We start from the raw sequence: 24200 nt of genomic DNA on the forward strand, positions 1-24200 counted from the left end.
AAGTAATTTGTAAATATTTGAAATATAATGGTTTAGAGCTTTCCCTAGACTCAAGCCAGTAAATCACAACAGACAGAAAATGCCAGCAGGATATACTGTGGGAGCTGTTCTTGCCTTTTTTTTTCTTTTCTCTTTTTTTCTTTTCTGGGCTCTATTCCCTAATAAAGTTGCTGGGCAATTTGCATACCATGCCGTTTTCCTGTGTCTGTTTTACCTTTTTTATAGTGCTCCCAAACGTGTCAGAAGAAACGGTGTCTCCCACCAGAGCACGGAACATGAAGGACTTTGAAAATGTAAGTGGAGATGCCACATCATCTTCCCTCACACACCATGTCTGCTGCCGCTGTCCAGCCAGGCCCGGGGGGAGCTGTAGTTCTCGAGAAGTGTCGAGGCTGGATAATGCCAGAGTCCGGGGCAGTGCCGTGTCTTGTGGGTGTTCTCCGTGTGACAAGCCCATACCTATGCCGTCAGCCCTTTTGTACACGGGGCCAGACACGGGTTCCGCCAGGATCACCAGTTTCCAGCTTTGGGGAGTTTGGTGTCCTCCCTGTGGCCCGGACATCAGGCTCTTCCCAGACCGCCCGTGAGAGGAGCTCACGTTTGCCAAAGGCGTCCCTGTAACGTAAGGCATGTTACCAATGGTCCCATTTAGTCCTTGCCAGAACTCTTTGAGACACTTATATTATCCCCATTTTACAGATAAGAGATCATAAGCCTAAGAGAGATACGTTTATAGTCCCATAATTCTCGAGTGGCGGAGCCGGGATTGAAATCCAGGTTTTTAAGGATTCCATTATTCTTCCCACTGCCGTGTGCCAGCGCCTTGCCTTTTGCAGGCTTCATCTTTGTTGCTGTGGAAGGAGACGGGAGCTGCCTGTCCCCAGGTCCGCATACAGAGTGAGGACGGGTTACGTGGTGACGGATCCGGCTCCCGTGCTAAGTGTCTTCCAGCATCGTGTTTTTCATCTGTTAGTGGAGGGGGCTTGTTGTCAAGGAACAGGAAAATAAGGTTATTTTTCCAATTCCAATTCTCCTTAACAAGTTACCTGTTCAGCGTGCTCATTTATCATGGGAAGGATTAGACCCTTCTTCATTTGTAGCCAAATGAAAGCCAGACTATGCAAGACACAGGAGATGATTATCAGGGAGAAGATGGAGGCCAGAGAGAAGGACGCTTCACAATTACGTTTCTCTCTCCCCAGTTGTCTTTACAGAACAGAGCGGTACTGTCTCTGGATTTAATTTAGAATACTCATTACTGCTAATAGTTATCTGCAAACCACCAGTGACCAATTGAAGAAATGACTTGTCAGATCTCTAATGGAAACAAGTAATTTCCGAGCTTTGAGTTGTTCTAATTTCAACTGTACAACCCGATCTATGCTGTGGGGTCTGGGGCCTCAAACAAATGAGATTTGATTATTCCACATCGTGTATAATTAAAACGTGCTCTGGTATTAAATGGCTGTTGCTGTTTTATCATAAGAGTAATAATAGCTGCTGTTTATCGAGCTCTGGCTCTGAGCTGGGCACGTTAAATGTTCAGCTCTTCACGTGCGTTCCTTTAATGTAAGAGCTGCTCCGCAAGATACAGAGTTATTTAATTTCTGAAGGGCACCATTTTGAATTTTATTTCTGGATGGAAAAACTTAATAGTATCTTGGAATGTTGGTTTCACACTTAATCGTGTGCCTTTTGAATGGGAAGGAATCTGAGAATTGAGTCCAAGCCTCGTTCTGTAGGTAGGAGACAGCGAGGCCCAGCATGCGGCACGAAGAGCTGCTCTGGGAGGCTGTCTGTGCCTGGGGGCCCGGCCTCGGGAGCCGGCTGCCTGTGGGGGGACCTTGGGCCGCTCCCTTCATCTCTCTGTCCTTTGTCTCTGCCATGAGCACAATCCCAGTTTCTGCTGCTTCGGGCTGCAGTGAGGGCGGAGCGGGCGCGTGCGTGTGAAGCGTGGGGAGGCCAGACACCGAGTTCCTTCTTTGTGTCAGCTCTTTCTTCTCACCGTCCTGTTGTCCGTCCGCTCTTCTTTTCCTTAACTCTGTCACGGACTTAAGTCTCCCTTCCCTAGATGGGTTCCCGAGGACCTAAACATTGTTTTTCTTGAAGGTGAGAGGGAGCCTTCTATGCTGATCGGTTTTAGGATTTATGTTTTTTCTTTATGACTGAGGTCCTTCGGCTGCTGTTCGGTTTTTATGGCATTAATATTTTTTATTGTAGCATTTTCCAGAGCAAATTCTGCTGTTGAAATGGAAATGACCACAGTGTTCTCAGCGTCTCCCTTTCAAGTCTTTATGAGTCACTGAAATGTTCCATTTGGCCTGAGCTGCGAAGTGCATGATCTCTGTGTGGAGGTGGTCTGAACTTTCTGTGGGATGCTTATAGGAAATGCTCTTGGCATTGAATGCTAATTTTAAAGTTAGCATGCATGTTAAGGAGGGGTTGGAATACTTTTGATTTAAAGGGAAACTCAGGCTTCCTCTTATGCTAGTCTCAGATGCTGGGAAACTGAGCGTCAGGGTCTGTTAGCTGATGTCTCCGGTTTTGGTCAGAGTTCATCCATTCATTGACAGATATTTTGAATATATGCCCTGTGCCAGGCTGTGTGCCCGGGACTAGGGAGTCTGCAGTAGATGAAGACCAGGCCCAGGTAGGCGTCCCTGTCACAGGCTGGTTGGGGAGATGGATTGGGAAACAGTGCAGTGACAGAGGTAAGTACAGAGTGCTGTGGGGGACAGAGGAGGGCTCTGAACCTGGCCTGGGGGATTCAGGGAAGCCTCCCTGGAGGAAGCATCCCTCCAGTTGGGTCATCAGGGACAAGGAGGCATTAGCCAAGGTGAGAGACCAGGAGAGCATCCCGGGCACAGGGACTCAATGTGGGCAAGGGCAGCACAGGAGTGCTGGGCGCAAGGAGTTTAGGGGATTGTAAGGTTCCTCTGGCTGGAAGGGGGCCATGTCCGGGATCCTGAGACAAGTAAGCCCACCAAAGAAGGCAGGGGTCGGGGGTCTTGTGTGTTACACTTCTTTGGTTGACCTTTGTCTTGAAGATGAAGGGTTGCTGGTGGTAGATGTTAATCTGGGAGGGAAATGACCAGAATTGTGCTTTTAAAAGCCCCTGGGGTTGGTGCTGTGAGGAGGGAGCAGCCAGCCTGGTGGTGGCCTGTCGGTGAAGGGCTGCTGCGCGGGTGATGCTGGAGCCCGGGATGTGGTCAGGAGGGGTCAGAAAGCGGGCAGGGTCCCAGATCTCGGGGAGCTCCTCCTGTACCTTCGTTGGACACGCAGGTGCTCTGCAGCCCAGGGAGGGCACAGACTTACCCAGGCTGGGAAGCAGGGTCTACACGGGCAGATCTTTCCTTACTCCAGCATGTGAAAGCCACTTTCCTTCTTTTGGGTCTTTCAGTTGGTGGTCTCTTGTCTCAGAGCCTCATTAGCTGAGGCTGTGCTCACCGGTAGGGCAGGCCTTAGGGGAGGAGGCTGTTCAGTCAGCTTGGTCTTCGGTAGGAGCCCGTCTCACTGGTCCTTTGTAGCTGACAGTGTAGTGGGGGCTCCTGACCTGAGGAGGCCTGGCAGAGGCAGCGTTTAGTAAAGGATTATGCTGTTGTGGTGAGACCTGTTCTGGATGTTAGAGTCAATCGATTTTTCTCTCTCACTCTCAGAATTTTTCAGGTGATTAGGGAAGGCCCAGAACCTGGATCAGCGTATCAGTTCATGTTGCTATCTTTATCTGTACATGGAAAGGTTGAAATCTGGCTTTTTCTATGGCTTCTAGACAGAGAATGACATGGGTAGCTTTCCATTTCTGTTAATACAGTGGATAGTATTATTTAATGACCAGCTGTTCACAAAGACTTGTATTAAAAGGGAGGGCTTGAAACGTCGTTCACATAATCTCTTCCTGTGGGTCGTCCCAGGTGGTTTCTAATTTTTCACTTTTTTTTTTTTAAAGGTTTTATTTATTTATTTGACAGAGAGAGAGAGAGAGATCACAAGTAGGAAGAGAGGCAGGCAGAAAGAGAGGGGGAAGCAGGCTCCCCGCTGAGCAGAGAGCCTGATGCGGGGCTTGATCCCAGGACCCTGGGATCATGGCCTGAGCCGAAGGCAGCGGCTTTAACCCACTGAGCCACTCAGGCGCCCCTGATTTTTTCACTCTTACAAAGCTTCGATGAGTAACCTTGTGTGTATATCATTTTACGGTTCCAAGATGAGGTCCTTAGGGTAAATTCTGCAGCTCTTGTCTCACACCCACCTGCCCTGAGGTGCTGGTGTTCTTGTATCCAGGCCTTTAGTCCCTTCTGTTGGCAATTCCTGGTCTCAGCTGAGGCAGTTGGTCAAATTTAGTGTTTTACCTAGGAGGTTTGCATCACTAGATTTGTTCTGTGACCTGCCTATGGTGAGTTACTTATCCCCAGAGAAGAGATGCCCTTGTCCTCCACCCCATCCTGTTGGCCCTGTGTGGGAAGCTTTTCATGCACCGTGGTGTTCGGATATGACATGGACTGGAGAATGACCAGGAGGGGGCTTTAGGTCTTGCTCTGCCACTAACTGACCTATGAGCTTGGTTAAGTCATTTCGAGAAGCCCATCTGTAAAGTGGGGCCGGTACTGTCTTTGAGTCAGAGTAGTCCTGAGGGTTTGGGAAGCATCTCACGGGATGTCACATGGTGGGTACATAACGCTGGGGTGTCCATTCTAATCTGAGGACTGTTTATCACAGCCAACTCCCTCGGTTCTGGGGACATTGATAGGCCCCAGCAATGTTCAGTTTCTCTTGATCCATCTGTGAAATTTTTTTGATCTTGGAAGGAAATCCTTAACTTCTCGCCATGGTCCACAAGACCCTGCCTTGTATGATGGGCTCGTCCTGCGCTGCTGAGGTCAGCACCTGCCTGTCTCCATTATGCCCTGTGCTCGGCCGCACGGGCTGCTCTCACTAACCCATGTGGGTAGGGCCTTCTCACGTGCTCCTCCCTCTGCCTCAAATCCCCTTTCTCCCTCTCCTTGAATGGCAGGCCCCTGCCCTTCATGTCCCAGTTTTAATGTGACCTTGTTAGACAGGCTGTCCCTAACTCCTTCCCCAAATTGCCAGAGACCTCTGGCACTCTGATAGCAGGCACTCAGCACCCGGCCTTTTCCACTCTGGATCTTACAATTGTTTGTAATTACATGTTTTATTTATGTACTTGCTTAACGTGTGTCTTTCTACTCTCTCCCTGGTTCTCAGCAAACCTAACAGGATGGTGGGCGCTCAATAAATGTTTGTTAACTAAATGAATGTATGACCTTATATAAGAAACCAGATCTGTAAATTTTGGTTGCCTTGTCTGTGACATGGGTAAATAATTTCTGTCACGTGCGGTTGTGATGAAGATGAAGTTAACGGATGCCAGGACAGCTCCTGGGGCCTTAAGCCTGCGGGGGCGGCTGCTGTTGTTGAGATAGTGGCTAAGACTGGTAGTTGGAGCAGGCTGGAGTTGTGATTGGGGTGGGGCCACGCTGGGTTCTAGTAGAGCAATCAGTAATGCAGGCAGGTGAGGCTAAGAAGGGAGAACAAGGGGTGTGATTCGAGTAAGGCAGGAGACCAAGAACTGGGTGGGAGGCAGGTCAGTGGACGGCGTTCAGGATGGTCTGTAGCTGGCCAAGTGGGGTTGTGGCTGCTGTCCTTGGTGCTGGCTGTGTTCCAGATGGGACTTGCCAGCACCAAGGGCTGTGGGACTCAAGTTTGACTTGTGGCTGGTGGGCTGTCTGGTCAGTGTTAAGTGCAGGGTTCACCCTTGCTTACGGCTCGTCCTTGGCCTCCTGCTTACCAGATTGAATGCTGTATGTTCTCACACCTCTGCACGTCCTGCCCATGCCCTCCAGAACCTGGCCAGATGGCGGGCTGGGCAGTGTAAATTTTTACAATCTTTTTGAAGGCCATTTGGAAAGAGATTTTGATAGTCATAAAAATAGTATTACTCTTGAGCCCAGTAATCTGTTTTGGGGAAATTTGTCCTAGGAAACAACCCAGTGGAAGGAAAAAGCTCTGTGTGTGAAGCTGTTTGTTGCTACATTGTGTACCATTGTGAAGAAATAGAAACAAGGGAATTGTGTTTTACATTTTTTATCTCTTTGTCTTGCAACAAGTTCCTGAGGAAGGTGTTTCACAGATGAGGTTGGAGAGCTCACATGACTTGCCTGTGAGCGTGGTGTGTTGAGAAACTAAAAGGGGCAAATTTAAACTGGTCTTTTTGATTGTAAAGCCTGTCCGCTTTCCAGGAGACCCACTGAAACCATAATCTCTCAGTAGAGGAATGGCCAAGTAGTTGGCTGTGAGCCAGTGCAGTGGAACCTAGGGCGGTTATCTCACCTGATAATGATGAATAATTCTGCAACAACATAAAAAATACGTATGACAGACCAGCAGGGTGAAAAGAACATAAAAAGATTGGTTTTGTAATGTAGTTATATTCCAAGTGTTGTTTGGGGCTCAGTTTTTAAATTCTGTTATGGCTACAGTATTGTTTGTGAATAAACAGATGTTTGCCTAGTAACGGTTTTCGTGATTTGAAGACACGAGGGAGAGAATTGGAATCAGAAACCGATTCCAAAGTGTCCTCCTCGTTTTACGAACCTCGCTTAGCTGCTGCTGGCAGAATGATCTCACATATTGTATTTTTGAGCAGAGGTGAACTTTGGGCAGCAAGAGGTCATGGTTTTTGTGATGTCTAGGTGAGTGGCCTAACAGTTTTTGGACTTTCAAAGAGCATAGAAAAACTGATGATGGCCCAAAGATCTGTTTATCGAGGGCTTGAGTGAGGCATGGGTTCCTTTGAAAGCTGTCCTCTGTTTTCTGCCTGCAAGGTAACTCCTATCATTGTCACAACACTCCCATGAGGCAACTGATTTTTAGCCTTATTTATGGATGAGCCAGCAGTGCCTCAAAGACGTTAAATAATTTTCCCAAGCCAAGGTCACATGGCTCACAAGTGGTAGCACTGGGAGGTCAGTCTTTTTCCAGTGACCCGAGAAAAGAGCCTTTTCTCTTTGAAGGGCCTTGCTCTTTGCCCTTGCTGCCTTGAATCCAAAGATGACCTGGTGGGGTGAGCTTCAGCTCTGAGGGCCCAGACTCTTGCAGGCCACTGAAACTCATCACCAGAGTTAGGTGCCTTGCTCAGATTTCAGTAGAGGTGGGCCTGGGTGGAGTTGCCCTGGTTCTTTTTTATGTTGTTGGCTTTTGTTTTTCTTCCCTTCCTGATGGAGCTCTAGGCTAGGCAAGCTTTTGACAGGGAGTGGGAGGAAGCCAGAGTGACAGCAGCTTCTTTAGAGTCTGTCCTGCTGCTGAGCTGGGGCCTCTTTCCAGCTTTGGAAAGCACCACCCATCATCATGTTGGGAGGTTTCCCATTTCAGATGACTGCAGTTCCACAGTCCTGGGGTTCCAAGGGCCGGGATGTGGCCAAGTACAGCTCATGTATTAGCTTATGTTTCAGCATTAAGTTTCTAAGTCATATTTGGTGGGTTTTATTTTGGGGGTGTTTGTTCCTACTATATGGTAAGCTGTTTTCAGTTTTTCCAGCTCAAGGTTTTTTTTTTTTACCCCCGACTTCTTATTGAATTTGATTCTCTTAAAGGGAAAAATACAAATGAGAAGGTTATTAATATATTTTAAGTCCTTATGTCATACTAGGTACAATACCAAAAATTCTAATTAATTTCTTTTAATCCTATAATCAGTCTCTGAGATAAGTATTCCTGTAATCTATAAAAAGGAATGGAGGCACACAGAAAAATGAACTTGACTGCGGTCATACACCTAACAGGGTGGTCGGGATTGTATTCACTCATCTGTTTATTCACTCCTTTAATAAATGTTGATGCAGCAGCCACTGTGTTCCAGATACCGTGCTAACACCTCAAGGGAAACAGCTGTGAGCAGATAGCTGATGTCCCTGTCCTCCAGAAGTGGAATATAGTCCTATACTCAGAGTGATAATGAATAATAGATGTGTAAATACGTGAGTACAGATTGTAAAGAGTTCTAGCAAGAAAATTAAGAGTTCTGTGTTCAAGAGTGATGCGGTGCAGGTTGTAGAGACGGGGGCCACTTTTGATGGGGTGGTTAGGATGGGCCTCTGAACTGCGATGAGAGCACGGGACTGAAGCGGCCACCAAGTGCTGCCCAGAGAGCCAGGCGGCAGATGGGTTTGGTGCATTTGAGGACCAGAAAGGAGGCCAGTGAAGTGAGAACATGGTGTGTGAGGGACAGGATGATAGTGAGGCTGGAGAGGAGGCGGGGTGGTCAGATCATACAAGTCTCAGTACCCATGGCAGGGAGTTTAATTCTAAGAGCGATGGTCAAAAATCAGTGGTGTGATGGGAACCAGATCTGAATCTGAAGTCTGTGGGACTCTCCTTGTATCATATTGCCTTCGAGAAATTCTTCTTCTTCTTCTTTTTTTTTTTTAGATTTTATTTATTTATTTGGCAGACAGAGGTCACAAGTAGGCAGAGAGGCAGGCAGAGAGAGAGAGAGAGGAGAAAGCAGGCTCCCTGCCGAGCAGAGAGCCCGATGTGGGGCTCGATCCTAGAATCCTGGGATCATGACCTGAGCCGAAGGCAGAGGCTTCAACCCAAGGAGCCACCCAGGCGCCCCTCTTCTTCTTATATATATGTAGAGAGATCGTGCGTGCATGCTCACCTGTGTGCGCAAGTAAGTGGGCGATGGGCAGGGGGAGAAGGAACAAGAATCTCAAGCAGACTCCCCAATGAGTGTGAAGCCCAACACGGGGCTCCATCCCACCACGCTGAGATCATGATTGGAGCTGAAACTGAGTCAGACGCTCAACTGACTGAGCCACCCAGATGCCCCAAGAAATTCCTAATGTATCCACCCATCCAGCCAGGCAGCCACTGGGTATTTAGTCTCTTAAGTTTCAGATGAGAACGTACAAGGTGAGTGTGGCTCCCAATCTCCTGGAGATGGCTTGGTTAGAAAAGCAGGTTACCAGCTGGTGCAATGCAGTGTGATAACTGCTATTGTAAAGGAAGCAGAGGGTCTGTGGACACATGTAGAAGGGTCCCCAGTCCAGCGTAATGGGGCTAGTCAGGGAAAATCTTACGGGGGATGTGGAATTAAGTGGAAAACAGGGCTGGCATTGTTGTGGGAAAGATGGTGCCTCTAGCTGATTGTGTTCACTTGGGCCTATCTGGGGTTTGTGTTAACCTTGTCAAGGCTGATTGACCTTTCTCTTGTTTTGTTTAAAACTCCTTTACCTTGGGGCGCCTGGGTGGCTCAGTGGGTTAAGCCGCTGCCTTCGGCTCAGGTCATGATCTCAGGGTCCTGGGATCGAGTCCCGCATCGGGCTCTCTGCTCAGCAGGGAGCCTGCTTCCCTCTCTCTCTCTGCCTGGCTCTCCATCTACTTGTGATTTCTCTCTGTCAAATAAATACATAAAATCTTAAAAAAAACAAACAAACTCCTTTACCTATAAATAGGACAGATATTCTTTCAAGTGTTGTTAAGAATTGTAGCAATGTGTACAATGCAGGTATTCTAAGCAACCTCCATAAATATTTTATTGCTGGCTGTGTAATAGAATAAGGCTTCTCTTTATAGGAAGCATCTGGTGGGGTAGACTTTTTTGTTTCAATGTTTTATGTGCTGTTTCCTTAAAACATTTAAAGGGAGGCTTTAATGAACTTACCAATTGTTTCTTATACTGTTCTCGTTAGTGACAAAACAGAAAATGTAAGTGTTAACAAGAGGGCCAAGGACAGTTTGATGCAGAGTCTGTTTAACATTTTCTTTTATCCAGTCCGAAATATATATATATATTCCGAAATATATATATATATATATATATATATATATATTTCTAAGATTTTATTTATTTGACAGACAGAGAGCACAAATAAGCAGAGAGGCAGGCAGAGAGAGAGGGGGGGAAGCAGGCTCCCTGCCAAAGCAGAGAGCCCGATGTGGGACTCAATCCCAGGACTCTGGGATCACGACCCGAGCCAAAGGCAGCGGCTTAACCCACTGAGCGACCCAGGCGCCCTGTCTGAAAAATATATTTATTGAAAAGTATTATATGCTCTAACCAATTATTTTTTTAAAATGCTGGACCCTCCCCCCCTCCGGAGATGTATTAACATTCGAGTATAGCTATTACTATTTTACTGTATTTCATTTTAGTTCTTTTAAAATCAGCTTTATTGAAAAATAATTAAAACGAGCAAAATTCACCAGTTTTAAGTGTTGGATGAGTTGTGACAAGTATGTACTCCCTTGTAAGCTGTCATAATCAAAATACACACATATATATGTATAAAACATATAAATATGTGTTTTTTTTGGTATATGTCTGTACAGTTCTAGGCTAATATAACCATCACCACAATTAGAATACAGAACATTCCATAATGCCAAAAAATTCCCTTGCGTTGTCTCTTTATGGTCAAGCCCTCTCTTTACCCCAAACCTCTGGCAACTAGTGCTCTGGTCTCAGTCCCTATAATTTTGCTTTTTCCAGATGTCTTATAAATGGTATCATACAGTAACATAATCTTTTGAGGCTGACTTCATTCCCTTACCATAAGGTCTTTGAATTTCATTCATGTTGTTGTTTGTATCATAGTTACTGAGTATTAGTCCATCATACAGATACACACTTGATAAATTCACCCTTTGAAGAACATTGGGTTCTTTCCCGGTTTTGGTGGCTCTTATTAAAGTTGTCGTAAACATTTGTGTACAGGTTTTTGGGGGAATGTAGGTTTTCATTCCTCTAGGGTAAGTACCTAGGACTGGAATTGCTGAGTCATGTACTAAGTGTAGATTTTTTTTTTTTTTTTTTGGTGGGGAGGAGGTGTAAGGAACTGCTGAACTCTTATGCAGTGGTTGTGCCATTTTTGTGTTCCCATCGGGAGTTTGAAGATCCCATTTGCTTCATATCTTCAGCAGCATTTGGTGTTCTCAATTAAAAAAAAAATTTTTTTTAGCCATTTTTAACAGGTACTAAAACTCACTGTAGTTTTAATTTCTGTTTTCCTAATGACTGAAGATGTTGAAAATCTTTTCTTGTGATGATCTGTCATCTGTCTATCTTCTTCTGTGAGGTTCCTTTGAAAAATTTTGGCCTATTTTTTTTTTCTTTTTAATTACATGGTTTTCTTATAATTACATTTTGGGAGTTATTTATGTATTCTAGATACAGTTCCTATGTTAGATTTGTGGTATGCATATATTTTCTCCCAGGAGGTAGCTTGTCTAATCATTTTCTTAACACTGTTTTTCAAAGCAAATGTTAGATTCTCACAAAGCTCAATTTATTGATGAAAAATTTTTTTAAAGTGGATCATGGCTTTGGGGTGTTAGATAAGATCTCTGCCTAGCTCTGGGTCCCAAGGATTTCTCCCATCTATTCTTCTAAAAGTTAGATAATTTTATATTTTGCATTTAGATCTATGATCTAATTTGAGTTAACTCTTATTTAAGGTATGATAGGTTGAGGCTCATTTTTTTTTTTGCAAATAGATGTCTAATCATCAGATCAGATTTATTATTTTGTAGATGGATGTCCAGTTGTTCCCATGGCATTTGTTGAAAATGAAAAGACTAGCCTTTCTCCACTGAATTGTATTTTCTTTTTTTTTTTTCCTCCGAATTTATTTATTTTCAGAAAAACAGTATTCATTATTTTTTCACCACACCCAGTGCTCCATGCAAGCTGTGCCCTCTATAATACCCACCACCTGGTACCCCAACCTCCCACCCCCCCCCCCCCCCCCCGCCACTTCAAACCCCTCAGACTGTTTTCACTGTGAAAAATAGTAAAAGGAAAACCTTGTTTAGAATGGAGTTAGAGGCCAGCAGAGGGAGCTTTCAGCCCTGTCACTTGTCAGTCTCTGAGCCTGCAGGAGGAGAAGCTCCTTGCTCGTAGGTACTTAACTATCCCAGCAGGAGGAAGGAAGGTTTCTTATGCCCCGCAACAGCCCAGCCAATGAGAGACTGTCACCCAGGGAGAAGCCACCATACTTACAACTCCCAGTTTACCCCAATGGACTTTTCAGCCCTTCCCGACTAATCCCTTTCCTGTGTAAAACAGCATTTCTTGCCTCTGTTCTCTGGACTGGCCTCTGGTTTTGCCACAGCTTGCTTGTCCTGGATTGCAATTCTCTGCTATTCCTGAATAAACCCATCTTTTGCTGGTGGAAGAACTGGCAGTTTCATTTTTAAGGTTAATAGCAGCTTTGTCAAAAATCAATTAGCTGTAATTGTATGGGTCTATTTATGTAGTCTGCTTGATTGGATTCTTTTTCAAAGTTGTTTTCACCCATCTAGCTCTTTTACTGTTCCAGATAAATTTTGTAATCAGCTTGTTTCTACCTACCAGAAATCCTGTGGGCATTTTGATTGGGATTATGTTAAATCTATAGATCAGTTTGGAGAGAATTGACATCTTTATTATATTGTCTTCCAATCGATGAATTTGGTAAATCTCTTCACTTATTTAGGTTCTTGATTTCTTCAGCATTTTGTGGTTTTAAGCATACGTAATGTTTTATCAGATTTATATTTATAAATTTACATTTTTTTGCAGGTATTCTAAAATGGTGCTTAAAAAAGTTCGGTTTCCAGTTTTTGTTTCTAGTTTATTGAAATATGCTTGGTATTTGCATATTGACTTTGCTAAACTCAGAATTCTGGGATCTTTTTTGTAGATTCCTTGCAATTTTCTACGTAGATAATCATATTGCCGTCAGATAAGGATGGGGCTTATTTCTTCCTTTCCAAATTGGATGCCTTTTATTCCTTTTCCCTCGCCTTATTATGCTGTCTAGGACTTCAAATGCAATGCTGAATAGGAATTGTGAGAGTGGATATCCTTTCCTTGTTCCCAGTGTTAGGGAAGTAGCATTGCTTTTCATCTTTAATTAAATATGTTGTTTGTAAATGTATGGGTTTTTTTGTAGATGCTCTTTAGCAGATTAAAGAAGTTTCCTTTAATTCCTAGTTTGCTGAGTATTTATCTTGAGTGGCTTGTTAGGTTTTGTCAGATGCTTTTTCTGCATCTGTTGATATGATTATATATTTTTTCTTCTTAGTTTTTTAGTCTGGTAGATTACATGGATTGCCTTTTGAGTGTTGAGTTAGCCGTATATTCCTGGGATAAATCCCACTCATGATGTATTAATCTGCTTTTTCAATTTGCTAAAATTAATTGAGGATTTTCCATCTCTATTCATGAGTGACTTAGTCTATAGTTTTCTATAGACTATAGTAATGTTTTTGTCTGGTATTGGTATTGGGGTAATGTTGCCCTCATAAAATGAAGTGGGAAAGTTCCCTTACCTTCTGTTTTCTGGAAGAAATTGTGTAGAAATGGTATGATTTCTTCTTTAAATATTTGATAGAAATTGCTACTGAAATCATCTTGTTTCAGAATTATCTTTCCTGGAAGGGTTTTAATTACAAATTCAATTTTTAAAATAGATACAAGACTATTCTGGCTATCTGTTGCTTCTTTGGTGAATTTTGATAATTTGTGCTTTTCACAGAATTGTGTTATTTCATCCAAGTTGTCCAATTTATGTGCATAGAGTTGTATGCATTTTTCTCTTACTATCCCTCTGCTGTGGGAACTGTAGTGATAACCTCTCTTTTGTTCTTTGATTTTGGTAACTTATGTCTTCTCTTTTTTTTTCTCCAGTCTTGCCAGAGGTCTGTCAATTTCATTGATCATTTGAAAGAACCATCTTTTCAAGTAGGCTTTTTTTCCTGTTATCTTTCTGCTTTCCATTTTATTATTTTCTGCTCTTATTTTAGTGTATCTGTCATTTTGCTTGCTTGGGGCTTTTTTGCTCTTATTATAGCTTCTTAAGGTAGAAGCTTAGATTGTTGATTTGAAACCTTTCTTATTTTCTAACACATTTAATCATATAAATTTTCCCCAATCACCACTTTAACTGCATTCTACAAATTTTGATAATATTTGCATTTTGATTTAATTCAAAATATTTTCTGATTTCCTGTGAGACTTCCTCTCTGACCCATGGATTGTTTAGAAATGTGTTATTTAATTTCTAAGTATTTGGGGATTTTCCATTTTCTTTGTTATTGATTTCTAGCTCAAGTTTATTATGGTCAGAGAACATGGTTTGATTTCAGTTATTTAAATTTGTAAGCTTTGTTTTACGACCCATGGTATCTGTGGGCATATCCATGAACAAGCAAAGTGAACCTATGGAAAAGTTGCAAAATCACCCAACAACCAACCATATATACTATGTCTAGGTTCATCAATTAATATTTTGCTTCATTTGCTTTCTTCTCTTTTTCTATTCCTTCTTACTTGTTAGAGTTAAGTGCAGACATCATGACAGCGTCCTTAAGTACAGAACATGTATTTCTTACTTAGGACATTCTCCTGCAACATCATAATACTATTACCCAATACAAAGTTGTTGCTCAGATTCCCCCACTTAGCCTCATGGAGCTTTTTTCTTTTTCTTTTTCTTTTCTTTTTTTTTTTTTTAAATTCAAGATTGATTGTATGTTTTCATTGCACTTAGTAATCATGCCTCCATTACTTCTACTTATTAAAAAGAATTCCCCAACCATTTTTGCCTTAAGATTGTTGTTAAGATTTTTGAAGGGGCACCTGGATGGCTCAGTTGTTAAGCATCTGGCTTTGGCTCAGGTGATTCCGGGGTCCTGGGATCGAGCCCCACATCGGGCTCCCTGCTCAGCGGGAAACTTGTTTCTCCCTTTCCCACTCCCCTGCTTATGTTCCCTCTCCTGCTTACCTCTCTCTGTCAAATAGAAATATAAAAAATTTAAAAAAAAAAAGATTTTTGAAGAGTTCAGGCCTATTATATTGCTAATATCCTTATATTTGGCTTTGTCTGGTGGACTCCTTAATTGGGTGCAGGCTCAAAGTTGTGGGTAGGAACATTTTAAATGAAGTTGCTGCTTTCAGTGCTTTATTTCAGGAGGCACGGCACGTCAGTTTGTCCCACTACCGGTGATATTTAATATATTCCCTTGATTGAGGTGATGTCTACTGGATTCCTAAATTGTACCAGTACCAGGGCACCCAGGTGGCTCAGTCTGTTAAGCACTGGACTCTTGATTTCAGCTCAGGTCGTGATCACAGGGTTGTGGGATTGAGCCCTGTGTTGGGCTCTGTGCTCAGCGGGGAGTCTGCTTGAGATTCTTTCCTTCCCCCTCCTCCCTCTCCCCATGCATGCTCATGTTCTATGTCTCTCTCAAATAAGTAAATTTTAAAATAAATAAATGAATAGTAATGGTAGCTTTTCCTTTTGTAATTAATAAGCCATTTTGGGGGCATTATCTTGAAGCTGGGTGAATATCCTGCTCTCCAGTGATCTTTTATCTGATGCTTTTAGTGCTGGTGATTCTTGCCTGAATCAGTTACTACTGTAGTGGGTGTATAATGGTGGTCTTTTCCTTTTATCCTTGTACATTTATTTACTGGATTTCTTTTGTAAAGAAGAGATTTGCCTCTTTCTTTCTATTTTCTTTTTCTTTTTTTCCTTACTTATTACCAATGTGGAGACATGAATGCTTTCCTGTCAGTATCATTCCAGTGCTCAGCTTGTCTTAAATTTGAGAACAACTTACTTAAAATTGAGAACGACTTACTCCTGGGTTGGTATAGCTGCGGCAGAGGGAAATTTTCTCTAGGATTTAACATTTAAATCCTAACATTAAATCCTTAGGCCTTAGGCCTTAGGACCTGTGGGGGTTAATGCAGGTACCATGCTTTAGAGCTTGCTTTTCGATAACCCTTCTGTGCTTATTTTCCAGCAAATCACTGAATTGAAGAAAGAAAACTTTAATCTAAAGCTCCGCATCTATTTCCTGGAGGAAAGAATGCAACAGGAATTTGACGGCCCCACCGAGCACATCTATAAAACTGTGAGGTCCCACTTCTCACCGCCACCCCCAGTTTCTTTGCTCATAGTCCTTCCCAGCAGAAATTTGATTAATATTTGTTCTCAGAGTGAGCCTGAATAGACAGAGCTGCTTTCATTTAATTTGAATTGATTATGGACAGCATAAAGACAATAGGATGACCTTAATATTAAGCAAAGAGATACAAGATTAATTTTAAGGGAATCTTTTCTCTCGTTTTAAAATCTGAATTCTGATTTACTGTCTTTATCTCCATTGCCTTTTCTTAATTATTTATAATTTAGACAAAAGCAGTGAAGTGGTGGAATGTCTTTGGAATTGCAGATTGCTGGTAACTGCTGTTACCAACTAACCCGTGTGACCGTAGGCGGGACACCTCAGCTCCCTGGGTTTGCTTTCAGGGGGAAGTGATCATCCCTCTGTCACAGGGTTGTTGGTGTGGATTAGAATGAGATGACAGACGAAGAGCCCCAGCACACAGTCAGTGCTTGACAATTATCACCATTGTCTTACCGAGCTTCCCTTGGCAGCCCAGGTTAGGACTGTCAGTTTTCTGTGCTGTGACTCTTCTGGATTCCTTGTGCGCTTGCTTGTAAACTGTCAGAAAAACGTCTGTTCCCTTCTAAAGTCTTGATCTGGGGGCCTCCTCCTGAGAGTGGAAAACAGAACTTGGCTTTCGTGAAAAGACATGAGTACGAGCAATATTTCAGTGCCCAGTTTTTGGCTTTCTCTAGTAGATTAGCCCTCGGCCTGGGAATTGGTCCATCTTTTCCCCTCTGAAGTTTGGACCAGTGGAAACTTTTGGAGGGAGAAAACTACCTCTCCTTGAGTTTCAGCAGATGAACTTAAATGGGCTTTTCTTGAAGAGGGATTGTATTGTGCTTCTGAGCTTTTCCAAGAATTGAAAAGCCCCCTTGTGCCTTAAGACGGTTTTCTTTTTTCTGTAGTGTGGGGGTGGAAAGGCAGTGAGAATGTCTCCTTTTCTGGAAGGGAGTGAAGATGCAGTCGTAATTTGAAGGAAAGGCCAATAGCCTAAAACATTTTCTATGTAAGTACGGTTACATACATCTGGGCGATAAGGAGCCAAATTGTGTTAGTTGCTTGTTCTGTGTCAGGCACTGTCCTGGGCGTTGATACATTCATCATCTTATTTTAATTGTCGGGACAGCCCTGTGCAGTGGAGATTATCCTCATCTTACAGAAAAGGACACTGACATTCAGAGAAGATCAGTAACTTGCTTGGTGTCACATAGCTACTATGAGAGGTGGATTTTGCACATAGGCCTGCTGACCTTTTGTCCTATGCTGTTTAGCCTTTCTTCTTTTTACATGGCTTGAATAGATGACCTGATTTAACTGCGCTTTTATTTCAAGTTTTTGGATAAGTACATGGCTCGAAATTCAAAAGGCATCAGAGGAATACACTAAAAAGACTTTCATCCACCCTTGTCTCCTAGTTCTCCAGATCTAACTGATGTTATTAATTATTTATGCAGAGGAATTTTATGTATATACAAGCGTGTGTGTATGTGTATGTGTGTGCGTGTGTTTGTATAAATCCCCTTTCTACATAAACGCAGGCACGTCCTGTTCTGCACCTTGCATTTTTCCTTAACACTATCTTGGATATCTTTCCTTAACCATGGTTTGAGAGCTTCTTCGTTCTTTTTTATAATGATATTCCATTTTCAGCTTGTATGGTGTCTTGATTTGTGGTTCGGAAACTTACTATCACGTGCATGAATTTATAACTTGAGGAATTGGGCTTGAGAAAAATAGCCTAGTGGACACATGAGCCCTCCATCCTTTTAGATCCCTGGGTTGGGTGCTAGTTAGTTCGTCAGAAAGCAGTTTAGAATATCTGGTGTCAGTTCCCACCACAGAAACCCCCTGCCCTTCCTGGAGCAGAAAAGGAACCCTCTGTCTGAAGGGTTTTCACAAAATGCAGTTGAAGACCAATGCACTGGCATGAAGCATCCTTTCTTCGAAGATCAGCTTCTTTTAGAAAAAGTTCGGCCTCACAGATGACTTGTTCAGCTCTTGTTGTTGACAGCGAAGAAAATCTTGAGCGCTGTCTGCCAGGCCCTTCTCATCTGTTAGCTCATTTGCTCCCCACATCCCCTGTGTCAGGTGGGCTTGTGTCATTCATTTGACGCTTGAGTGGCCTGAAAGGACACATTCTGCTTTCTTCCCTCCTGGACTTGTGCTTGCAAGGACGAGTACAGGCTGGTGCTTCCGGTTTTGTGTTTGCTGCTAGCATGAAGCCAGGGCTTGTGTCTGCCTTGTTTACCATGGTGTCCCAGTGCTGAGTCCCTTGCTCAGCCTGTCCCAGGTGATTGGAATATGTCTGGGACAGGACAGGAGGAATACATGAGCAGCTGCTGACTTAGGACAGTTTCCTCCTGGTAAAGAGGGGAGGCAGCGTTTGAATTCCTGTCCTCGTTAATGGATTGGTGTTCATTCCTGCTGACTTCTCATTCTGGGGTCCTCGTTCCCCCAAGGCTGCTTGGGAGAAAGATGGGAGGTGTGTCCCCCGAGATGGTAAATTTTCCTGGAAATGGGGTTTTTATTTAAAATAATATGCATGTATTATGGAGTAGAATATAAAATTGTTATGAATTATTAAAACCAAACAGGAGCAAGATATCAGAGAAATCTTGGGTTTATAGCAACCCCGTTGCAAACTACACACTCAGACCCCAGTCTCTCCTACTTGAGCTCATCTGATATTCTGTCTGCAATACACTTGTGGACCAGTTTGGGCAGCTCGACCCTGCCCCGCTGTCTCACATTGTAGTCTGTTAGCCAGAGAGTCTGTCTTTGGATTCCCGCGTGAGTTAGAAGCCCACGGCCATGTGTGACTCCCCTCATTCCAGTCCCTTAAGAGGAGGGTGGTTGGTTGGAGAGCACCGTGGTGTCCCTTATAGGCAGCTTGCCCCATGCAGTCATGGCTCTTTTGGATGAGCCGTGAGACCGTGAGCTCGCACACTGAAACATGATGCGCGCTGATGTGACCTCCCACTTATCCATCCACATGTTGTGGGCTTTTTGCTTTTGTTTTTGTTTTTGTTTTGAAGCTGTAACACATTCCCACTGCTGCAGCCCCCACATGCATGATTGTAAACAACCAGAAGTAATTGCCTTGGAATGGTAAAAGCAAACTGCAGAATTGCTTGTAAATTTGCTTGGCGGAGGGCAAACAATTTTTAAATCAGCCTCACTTGTATGACATTTATGCCTCAGTGTTTGAATGCTCTGGCTGTTAGAAGCTTGGAAAATTTACATAATTGTTCCAAGTCTTGAGAAACCCAGGGCTTTCTTGTGAGACCACCAGTGTTTAATAATTCCCTTCTCCCTGTGCCCTGAGGCTAATGAGGTTTTGAATCTAGCATCTGCCTATTATAAACATCATGTAAGTTAGTCTGTGCTGAAAGCGGTTTCCCCACTGCAGACGTTCCGGTGTTCCGCATTTTACATTGTTTCTTTTCTTTCCTGCTCTTGACTGGAAGAACATCGAACTCAAGGTGGAAGTAGAGAGTCTGAAGCGGGACCTCCAGGAGAGAGAGCAGCTGCTCATCAAAGCCTCGTGAGTACCTGTTGTCCTGTCACCTGCTTGCAGGGCGCTTGGGGTCCCGGTGGCGAAGGCTGAGTGGGTCAGTAGGACACAGCCGTGCACTTTCTAGGCCAGTTTGCTCTCTCTGGGCCCCAAGGATGCCAAGGAGGTGTTCGTTTTTATTTAATTATTTTTCAACAAACTTTGAAGTGTAATATAATGGGGAAAGCGATCCCATCTTAAGGGTACAGTGTGATGACTTTTCAGTAAGCAAACACGACTCATGGGGCACCATCCAGATAAACCAGAACATTACCAGTCCTCCGGCAGTCTGCTTTGTGCTCCCAGAACTTAGCCTTCTCCACCAGGACAACCACTGCACTGACCACTGATAGCATCATTAGTTCTGCCCGTTTCTGAACTTTATAGGAATGGAATCGTGTGCTGTACACACACCCTTTGTGCCTGGCCTCCTTCCTCAGCACCATATATGTGAGATCCCTCCCTGTCCTGAATTCTAGCGGTAGCTCATTCATTTTCATTGCTATGGAAGCTGGAGGGGCTCACAGGGGTCTGAGTGAGGCTGGGGGGGCAGAAGGTAGGGCTTTTTTTTTCAGAATAACTCATTTCTGTATCTGTTCAGCACACTGGGGTTTCTTGTAATATTTTATTTCAAAAAGGTGTCCTGCTTAAAACTAACCATTTGAAAACTGTTATTTCAGTTAATCACATAATTAATTTAAATATTTATTGATCAACAAGCCCAGTTTAAAGAATGCAGTCTATGACTTGATTGGTTATCCATCTATTCATAAGTGCTTACCGCGTAATTGCGCTGTATACTGTGGATCTGCACAGCCCTCTTCTCGTGTCTGCAGCTCAGCAGAGCCCGGGGAGGTGTATAGCACGCCTGGAGTCTCATGGAGTCACAGGGACAGAGGGCGTCTGGGGTCCAGGACCCCAAAATGTACAGAATTTTGCTTGGTGAGTGTGGACTAGGACTTCCCAGGGCTGAGCCCAAGGAGGTGGCTGAAAGCTTAAGTGAAAACGCCTCGTCTGTCACGGGAGCCAAGCTCCGGCGTGAGGTGGTGGGCCAGGAGCACGGCGCCTTCGGTTTAGGATGGAGCGGCACTGCTCTGGGCCTGGCCCTGTGATTCCTCTCTCTGCCACGCCGCTGGCCGCTGGGCTGCTGCTGGCTCTTAAGACTAGAGGTTCCCGGGCTTCCCTGAGTTACGGCGGCCTTGCACACGTGGTATTTTCTGAATGAGTCAATGAATAAGTGAGTGATTGAACAAGTAAACTAGATTGATAAGTTTTTGTTTTGTTGGTTTCTGTTGCTATTTTGCTGCTATTCTTGTTTTCATTTTGAAGCACAGCATCTCTCTGGCAGGAAGTCAGATCGACTTTACCAAGTCGGAAGCCAGTAGGAGAGTTTGAACTTGGATTTTTTTTTTGTCCCTGCCTGCTGCAGGTCGTGGCTAGGACTTGTTCGCAGGCATGCACCTGCAGGAACCCAAACCCACGAAGATGGTGCGCTCTTTTCCATGCCACACACGGGGCCGAGTGGTTTCAGGGCTCGTGCACGTGTTTCTGTGCATAGGTTCCCAAGTCACCCAAACAGACCTTTTTGGGTCTGATCAGTTTTATTAATTTATCCAGAAAACATTTATTAAGCAGCTGTTGTGTGCTGCCCTGAGACTAGGTTCCTGGGGGTGCAGTGGTGATCCAGATAGACACATGGGGCTTAAGTTCTAGAAGAGGTGATGGCGAGAAAATACTTGGAATAGTCAGCATTTGGATATGAAGTGGGAAAAGAGCTGTGAGAAAGAGGAGAGGAGCAACGGGCGCTGACAGAGTAGGAGCAGACCCGCCCGCAGAGACGTGTGGCTGGGAAGGGGCCCCGAGGAGCCTGTAGGAATGAGCCAGTGCCCTTGCAGGTCTGAGGAAATACGGGAAGTCGGGGGGCCTCCCCCTTGTTCTGGAGGGTCTTGAGGCCACAACAGAGATTATCCCAAGATAAATGGAAAGCAGTCACGGGTTTCCAGCAGCGGACACAGTGAGAGTTTAGTTTTGTAGAGGTCACTGTGGGTGCTGAGTGGGAAGTGATGGTCCACAGAGCACGAAGGGAGGCAGGGAGACCATTAGGAGGCGTCCAGGAGTTCAGGTGAGAGATTAGCGATGGAGATGGACGGGTGGGTTAGAAGGACATTTGGGAGCAGCATCAGCAGGGCTTGTTAATGGCTGGGAAGGGCATGTCAGGGACGACTCCTAGGTTAGGGCCCAAGATCCAGAGCTCTGTTTTTAAGAATGTTTGCAATGACTTATCTCTCCACCAGCTCTTTATCCCACCGGCATAAGCTCACAGGCACTAAAAATGTTCTGTTCCTGCTGCTCTAGCTTTGGCCCGGCTGACACTTCTGCCTCCTGTCCCTTCCCAGTCTAGATGCCTTCCCTGTCACTTACCTGACACGGAGGCTCATGGTGAATCCCGCGTGGCTGCCCGGAGCCTGCATCTCAGACTCTTCCTGAGCTTCTCTGGTGTAGAAACTCACTCCCATGTGTGTGCCGCACTTGGCTGGTTGTTGGTTTATTTATTTATTTATGTATTTTTAGAGGGGGGCAGGGGAGGGGCAGAGAGAGAGGCAGAGAGAGAATCTCAAGCAGGCTTCATGCCCAGCACGGAGCCTGGCACGGGGCTCGTCTCAACCCTGAGAGCATGACCTGAGCTGAAATCAAGAGTGGGACACTGAACCGACTGAGCCTCCCAGGGACCCCAGCACTTTACAGTTTTTAAAACACTCTTGCTTCCATTTGCACGCCATCGTCCTGGGAGCTAGGCACATCTGGAGGAAGATCTCACTTTGGAGAGTTGGGGGTTTCGGCCTGGAGAAGGAAAGGACCGTGAGGAACACCACTTCAGCAGGGTGATGGAGGCTGGGATTCCAACACAAGCCCCTAACTTCTGGTCCAGCACTGGTTTCGTATTCTTTTTTTCTTTCCATGTGTGTGATTCTTGTGCCTCCTACATGACTCTGTCTCTTCTAAAGCCATGACAAGAGTCTGTTCTCCTTTAGTGGAACATGGGGCTTCTCGCCCGTTCCTCCTTTGTGGGGCCTTTGTGTGCCTTGCCTGCCCTAACACAAGCCCAGGGGCTGCCACATCCCAGCGAAGTGTGCCTTTCCCTCTACCCTCACTGCCCAGCACGTCCAAGTGTGTGTGGCACATTGTTGTGGTGGAAAAATAACCTTTATTAATGCCCTCAGCAACCTTTTACCCTTTCATGGTGGTTGCTTTTTTGGAGGGCGGGGGCGGGTGGAAGATATGGGACCTGTCACAGGAAAAGCCCCTGCTTATTCTCAAGAACTATAATTAGAATGGAAAGAATCAAGGGAAAGTGTTGACAGTTAAAAGGGGGAAGCGGGGGTGGTATTTATAGAAAGTTCTTTTTTGTATCAGGGGGAATGCTGGGTTAGACCACTTTGTCCTACCCTTGCCTCGCCTTAGGCCTTGCTCTCTCTCTCTCTCTCTCATCTGTTGGCCCAGATTCTATAAGGAGAGACAGGGTAGGAGGAGTGAGCTGGCATTTATTGAGATCCTACTTTGCCCCAGACCCTGTGCCAGGCACTTGACACACTTTATCAATTTCACAACAATGCTGTGAGGCAGCTGGGATTCCCATTTGAGTGTGGAGAAAACTGGGGCTCAGGAGTTCGGGGGCCTGTCCAGGTTGGTACCAGAGGGTTGGGATGGGTCTGGCTCGGGAGCCCACTCTGCCTGTGGCAGAGTAAACATGTTTGTGTGCTGGCTTTTCATTGTTATATTTATCAGTTCCAATAAGGGGACATTAAAAACAAAAGCAGACATATTGTCGGGAGTAAATTTTATCTCTGTAGCTTTAAAACACAAACAAAAATAATAATTCCATTAGTAGAGGAAAATTGCACCGTACTGCTGAGTATAAATTTTATTGCTACAGTAACTGTAAAATACAAAGATGATAAATGAAAAGTTGGAACATTTATTATTGGGAATATATTTTATTGGTATAACTAAAATGCAAACAAACTGAATAATACTGGTACTTGTTAAAAATTGTAGTCCGCCTCTTGACAACGTATATGATTCCAACTGTAAAACACCAAGGTTCGATCTGGGTCGACAGCAAGGAGACGGTGTACTTGCCCTTGCTGGGCAGGGGTTGGGGTGTGGGTCGGGGTGGGTGGGCAGAAGGAACCGTTCTGTAGAGGAGGCCCTGTATAACCCAAGGGCTAAAACACTTGGTGGTTAGTGGGAATTCAGGATTGGGAACATCCCATGTCCAAGGCTCAGGAAGAAAAGCCGCTAGTCTGGAATTCTTCAGCCATGTGTCAGACGTCTTGAGGAGTGATAGGAATGACTTGGATCCCCATGAACTCCAGACGGCACTGCTGGAGAAATGACCTAGGGAGTGGTGGCCGAGGACATTTCATGGCGTTAGGAAGTGGCAGTGGTGGCCTTAGTTCTGGCCGGAGGATGACCCGTTCTCAGCTCAGAGGGGTAGACCGAGGCCTCTCAGAACATCGCAACAGGGCCTGTCAGGTGGCCTCAGGGACAGCAGGCGGCACTCGGATCCGAGAGGAAGGGGCACGGTGATGTGGCCCCCACAGGGGTTAGCACGTGAATTCTCAGAGGCAGTCATGTCGTTCTTCAACCGAGGAAACTGAGGTGTGGAGGTGATTTCCCCGGAGGCGCC

General features: G+C 44.8%; 1 protein-coding gene across 2 annotated transcripts in view; it reads left to right on the plus strand.

Annotated features, from left to right (window-relative positions):
* The window catches only part of CDK5RAP2 (CDK5 regulatory subunit associated protein 2), a 168972-nt gene that overhangs the window by 13849 nt on the left and 130923 nt on the right, over window positions 1-24200 (plus strand). For both annotated transcript variants that reach the window (XM_044265030.1, XM_044265031.1), the window contains exons 3-5: window positions 226-293; window positions 15808-15918; window positions 19425-19501. In XM_044265030.1, the coding sequence (XP_044120965.1) occupies window positions 226-293; window positions 15808-15918; window positions 19425-19501 (256 nt within the window). The remainder of the gene's footprint in view (window positions 1-225; window positions 294-15807; window positions 15919-19424; window positions 19502-24200) is intronic.

This window comes from Neovison vison, chromosome 9 (assembly GCF_020171115.1).
Source record: "Neovison vison isolate M4711 chromosome 9, ASM_NN_V1, whole genome shotgun sequence".
NCBI lineage: Eukaryota > Metazoa > Chordata > Mammalia > Carnivora > Mustelidae > Neogale > Neogale vison.